The sequence below is a fragment of the Chanodichthys erythropterus genome, chromosome 11 (assembly GCF_024489055.1).
Source record: "Chanodichthys erythropterus isolate Z2021 chromosome 11, ASM2448905v1, whole genome shotgun sequence".
NCBI classification, from domain to species: domain Eukaryota; kingdom Metazoa; phylum Chordata; class Actinopteri; order Cypriniformes; family Xenocyprididae; genus Chanodichthys; species Chanodichthys erythropterus.
The window spans coordinates 55,685,680-55,692,017 of record NC_090231.1 but is presented as its reverse complement, the minus strand read 5'-3'; the positions used below and the strand labels follow the sequence as shown (position 1 = coordinate 55,692,017).

Genomic DNA, 6,338 nt, shown 5'->3' with positions numbered 1-6,338 from the left:
GACTATTTATTTATTTATTTATTTATTATTATTATTATTATTTTTAAATACAGAGCTCAACAAGTACTACTGCAAAGCAGGAACATGTACATGTCTTAGTGTCAGGATAAATGTCCAGACTGGAGGTGGCACTGGCTACTTTACTGATGTCCGTCCCGCCGTGCCCCTCCTCCAGCTTTACAAGGGAGCGGGACACGCCGCAGGATTCGGCACAAAGTCCGAGTCACTCACTGCACACATGAGGCGCGTCACAAGCCACCAGCGAGCACACGGCGGAAACGAAGTGGAAGCCGTCCAAGAAAACTGAGAGAAACCGTGGATTTTACCGAGAAGAAACCATCATATTAAATCTTTACAAGCAGGGCGGTGATCCAAGGCAGGTGTCAGAGAGTGTTGCCGTCATCTGCAAACAATTTGAGCGCTCTTGTATTGTGGTTGCTGCGCGACGACCGACGGCATCGTTCACGAGCGCGTTTCTGTCCCACTACAATCACACCAGCCAGTATTCATGCTTCGTTTACAGAGTCATACCACAAGAGGAAATTGCAACGTAAGTTTGCACAGTGCCTGCTTTGAAGTAGGTTGTAGCTGTAATTAATTTTACAGCCACCACGTGAGTGGGATGAAACGAGCATTAAGTGGGCACACCCGCGGGATATGATACCTAACACACTCAGAAACTTCAGCCAGATCATCGGACCTTATTGACTGCGTGTGCAACGCCTGGGATTGGCGTTTAAACCCCACTGAATGATCGTTGCGCTCGAGAACCGTGCGCTTCTGGAGAAAGGACACGCGAAACTAGAAGCGCGCTCACAATGATGATGTTTTTAATCTGAGTGCATTGGACTTTGTGTGTTTTTTAAGTTACAGACAGTTTTATTTAAACTCTTTGAAAGAGTTCAAGCTGCTGAACCCACATCACTGATCCTGATGAGAATGATGGCAGTATTATGGGATGACCCGTTCTCGTTGCTGTGGAGACGGACTCTAATTTATTCTCTTCTGGTGTTCTTGATGAGTGGAGCGCGCACCTTTGGAGACGAAACCTTTAATGGAGAGGTGATTCTTTCAAATTATCAATGTGCTGCATTTTTATATCCCAAACGCACTCATTTAGTATTCTTTAAAGTTTGATTTAAAGTTTGACAAATTAAAAACAATATAAAGTATGTATTCAGGAAGAAGTAGGACTAGAACAAATTAGGAATAGTTGGTTTGTTGATGTTGCTGTATGTGTTGATGTGTACATGCATACATGTTTTTGTTTGTAGCTGCACATTTGGTGTTGGTTTTACTGCTCATTTTCTGTACTGAATAAGTTTAAATAATATATTTGGTGTGTGTTTCTCATTTAGGTTTGATTGCAATGTGCATTTAATCTTTAGAACAGAGTCTCAGGTCTGGTTTTTATAGGACCTGTAATATCAGAGAGCAAATTAGACATTTATTTAGCTTTTAACTAAACTTTCTGAGTGCCAAAATTCTTGTAGACAAACTTTTGGCTGTGCTTAGTTTGAAGTGGTAGAACAGCTTGTAGTCCGTGTGGTTTGAGGGTTGTTAGTGGTGTGCCACCTCATGCATGCAGCGCCTCAGTGGTCCAAACCCTGTCGTTGGTGGTCTGGCACTGTGCAAAGAAGAACCGGCTCTCAGAGTTAATTATTTTACTCATCCAGACTGATTCACATATCTGGCAGGGAGCCTCATATTGATTCTTTCAGGTATCTGTTGCTTTCCTGTTCTCAGTCCTCCTGACCCAGATTAATATTAAAAAAGTCTGGAATAACATGAGCAAATAAAGATAGAAGTGCTCCTCTGGGCTGGAAGTAAAATCCATCTCAAATTGAACACCTGCAATTATTTCAGATAAGCGATGTTTAACATGTGCCCTGATGATTTGGCTTTGTGAAAATGCTAAGGGACTTTCTGATGTTGTTATCACAGTGTTATTACATTGACTGTTTATCGCTCACCAACATCTGAAATACTAGAGTCATTCTTTGCAGGTGGTATTTTTTTTTACTGTAGTATGTGTTTTTTTTCCCTTTTCACCAAAAATGTTTGACTTTTACACATTCTCCTTTCATTATTTCTGATGATGTTTAAATGTTTTAAATGTTTAGGTGTTTAGGGTTAGTTCACCTCATGTTTTCCCAAACCCCGTAAGACTTTTGTTCATCTTCGAAACACAAATGAAAATCTTTTTAATAAAATCGGAGAGATTTTTGTCCCTCCATTGACAGTCTACGCAACTACCACTTTGACACTTTAAGAAGATCGTAAAACTAATCCATATGAATTGAGCGGTTCAGTCCAAATTTTCTGGAGTCACGATCACTTTATATGATGAATAGATTGAATTTAGGCGTTTATTCACATATAAACATTCGTCAACTCTCACATTAGTTGTGGTAAACCGAAACTCAAGCATTTTCACTTGACGTCTGACAACCAATGAGGTTCATTCTCGTGTGTTATGGAGCATGTTTCAGCTTCAGCAAGAACTAATGAGGTTTGTTCTTGTGCTTCAAGCAAGTACGATTGAGCTTCTGTTTATGTTCACTGATCAAAGTTTCATATTAGTTTTACGATCTTTTGTGAACTTCTTGAAGCGTCAATGTGGTAGTTGTGTAGAGTGTCAATGGAGGGACAGAAGTCTCTCAGATTGAATTAAAAATGCCTTCATTTTCGAAAATTAACGAAAAGCTTACAGATGTGTAACGACATGAGGCTGAGTAAATGATGAATGAATTTTCATTTTTAGGTGAACTAACACTTTAAGTACCGATACTCGCTGAGCTCCAGTTCACAGAGCACTTCTTGAAATATCTGGGCTTTTACATCACTATTCACAGTGTTTCCCAAAACCATCGTGAGCTCAGCTGATCGTAGAGAACATTGGTGGCAGTGGTCTACATCCGTGGTTCCCAACCACATTCCTGGAGGCTCCCCAACACTGCGCATTTTGCATGTCTCCTCAATCAAGCGCACCTGAATCAAGTCATCAGTTCATTAGCAGAGACTCCAAGACCAGAAATGGGCATGTCAGACAAAGGAGACATGGGAAGCACAGCCCTGATCTTCAAGGTTTGGGCGTATAGTTTAGCATATAGACTTCTTAAACCTATAGTTGACCCAAAGAAGCAGTTTATCTAAATAATTCTACCAGTCACAAATATTCCAATGACAGCTGATAGGCCTGTACATGCCACAGTGCTCTGGATTCTTGGGGGGATTATGTGTGTTAAAGCTGTACAACCAACAGATTTGGGTGTGTGTTGAAATGACTCTGGGGATAAAGGCTCAAATTCAGCTCCTAAGCCTTATAGAAAAGTATAGTATGCTTGCATTCTCGTTTAGACTTAAAAGTTGAGAATTATGAAATTGACTCTCCATTTGACACTTAGGGTGTGTTCACACTTGTCGTTTGTTTGCTCTGGATACAATACTTTTAGCACTGGTTCCCTTCGCATTCACACTCATAGCTCCTGTGATGAATAAAACTAGGTATTCTTGAGAATTCTGTTCTTTTTAGGGTCTCATATGGCTCATATATCAGTCAAACCTCACCAGAGTTCATTGTAAGGGTGTCTCAGTCCACTTGTTTGGTGCACACCAGGTTTCAGATGGTAGCGTTCACACCTACTCAAATGAACCGAACTAACAGAGCAATCGCATCAGAGTTCGATTTAACTGTACCAAACCTACCAAGGGTGAACACCCTCAAAGTCCATGATTTTATGAATAAATTGTGCTTGATTTACTTGCATTAATTCATCAGGTGTACATCAAGAATTCAGGAGGAGAACAACTTGCATTTGAGATTCACGATTAAGAACATGAATATTCCAAACATTGGGTCTCTTTCGCTAATTGCATGGACTATTCGTTCTTATACTTATCATGAAAAATGTCTGCCTAACCCACAACATATGCATACGCAGATGAATTTATTTTTGTTCTAATGTTAATAAATGGGCGTATGCAAATTGAGCAACCACATGCCTGAGGTTAGTCATTTACATAAAACATGCATAATCAGATTACAGTCCATTGATTACAAACCAGCTGCGCATTTTATAAGGAAACCTACACTACATACAATGTATAAAATGTATAATTTTGTCCATTTTTTTTTTGTGTAAATGTATAACAAATTTTAATACATAAGTTATTGATATATACCAATCAGGCATAACATTATGAGCACTGACAGGTGAAGTGAATCACACTGATTATCTCTTCATCACAGCACCTGTTAGTGGGTGGGATATATTAGGCAGCAAGTTAATATTTTGCCCTCAAAGTTGATGTGTTAGAAGCAGGAAAAATGGGCAAGCATAAAGAATTGAGTGAGTTTGACGAGCCAAATTGTGATGGCTAGGTTTAGAGCATCTCCAAAACTGCAGCTCTTGTGGGGTGTTCCCGGTCTGCAGTGGTCAGTATCTATCAAAAGTGGTCCAAGGAAGGAACAGTGGAGAACATGGGCGGCCAAGGCTCATTGATGCACATGGGGAGCGAAGGCACGTGAGCATCAGAACTGGCCTACATGTATAATTTAACAAGGATACACACCACATACAATGTATAAAATGTATAATTTTGTGGTTTTTATTCCTACTTTTGTGAATTTAGAATACATTTTAGTACAATAGTAATTGATAGACAGTGATTTGTTTGCAAAAATGTTTGTACTCTGAACCTCGCATCTTTATGTTTTGGAGGATCCCTTCGCAATGACAAAAAGTGCAAACTCAAAGCTTGTGTATCAATTCGCCATCAGCACAAAAATGTAGCCACTTGAGTGAGCATAGGGAGTGTTGTGAGTATGTGTGTGGGTGTTTCTCAGAGAGCCTTTTGTCATACAGTTCTTTACAGTACAATACTTCATAGAAAAGTATTTGCTTTCTCAAACAAAGATATGACTTCAAAGTGCTGTTTTATGAACATGTGAACAAGGATTGCTCGGTTGCTTTCAGTTGTTGTCGGTTCGTCTTCAGATAGCTGTATATATTCGCTTGTCAATTCAAATAGAGCCCTTTCTGGATATACCATAAAACTATCAGGAGTGTTTAAGTAGATGCTGGATGGAGGTTTAGAGGTGTTGGCCTGCTCTTCCATGCTGCATGTGATCTGTGAATGCAACAGCTGTTTTCTAAATAGGCCACAAACAGAAAGAGTGAGGAGACGTTTAGGACTGCAGGGCTCTCGGGCAGCTGAGGCGCAACAATGAGACTTCTTGTGTTCAGCTGACTGTATTCAGAGGTGTGGGGAGAGATAGAGAGACAGGAAGAGCTCATGCAGCAGGGAGCAGAGGGGGGTTATGAGGACTGTACTTCATAGGGAGCCGACTGTATCACTTCCTGCAACCTTATCTTTATCCTGCATTTAACCCCTGGTGTCCCACTTTTCCCTCATGCACTTTATCCGCCCAGTGTATCCATGGAACATCTGGCACGTCACATCTTTGTGGTTTTCCCACAAACTTGTGTTTGTGTGGGGTCCTGGCTACCTCACGAGGACTGTGAGGGGTAATGAGATGTGATTGGACCGGGGAACTACATTAACTGCTAATTGTGTCCATGTCTCAGTGGATGACTTTAACTTCAGACTGGTAGGTCTATTTCCTCTCTTATTAGGAACCACGGCCACATTCACCAGCGCAATTACTGCAAGGTCATGAGGGTAATGCGCCTGATTCGCTAGGCCTGTTCTTACTGTACATAGGCAGCTGCCTTATCCTCAGAGAAATGGACAATCATAAGTGACTGATTTGGAACGCTTTTCATAAGCAGCAACTATGCCACACAAATAGTGAAGCATGTGGGAGATCCGAAAATCGATTCCAATGGTGTTTGGTGCATGTTGCCAAGTTAAAGGATTAGTTCGCTTCTGATGAAAATTTCCTGATAAATATACTCATCCCCATGTCATCCAAGATGTTCATGTCTTTCTTTCTTCGGTTGAAAAGAAATGAAGGTTTTTGAGGTAAACATTCCAGGATTCGACCCTTATTCCTCGCCTGGGATCATGTAGAGCCCTTTGAAGCTGCACTGAAACTGCAATTTGGACATTTGAACCGGTTGTACCCCACTGAAGTCCTCTAAGGAGAAAAAACCTAGAATGTTTTCCTCAAAACCCCCTTTTTTTTGACTGAAGAAAGAAAGTCATGAACATCTTGGAGGACATGGGGGTGAGTAAATTACTAGGCAATTTTAATTTTGAAGTGCACTAGTCCTTTAATGCTAATATTCAGCAAAGAGCAAAAAACATACACTTAGTGAAGTTCCTAAACGTAATTTAGGGAGGAGCGAGTCCATCTAATCTTCCAATCAACA

General features: G+C 40.6%; 1 protein-coding gene across 1 annotated transcript in view; it reads left to right on the top strand.

The window, feature by feature from the left end:
- Nucleotides 1-228: 228 nt before the first annotated feature.
- mmp15b (matrix metallopeptidase 15b) overlaps nucleotides 229-6,338 on the top strand; it is a 43,325-nt gene continuing 37,215 nt past the window's right edge. The window contains exon 1 of the mRNA XM_067400105.1: nucleotides 229-1,062. Coding sequence (XP_067256206.1) covers nucleotides 934-1,062 — 129 coding nt within the window. The 5' untranslated portion in view covers nucleotides 229-933. The remainder of the gene's footprint in view (nucleotides 1,063-6,338) is intronic.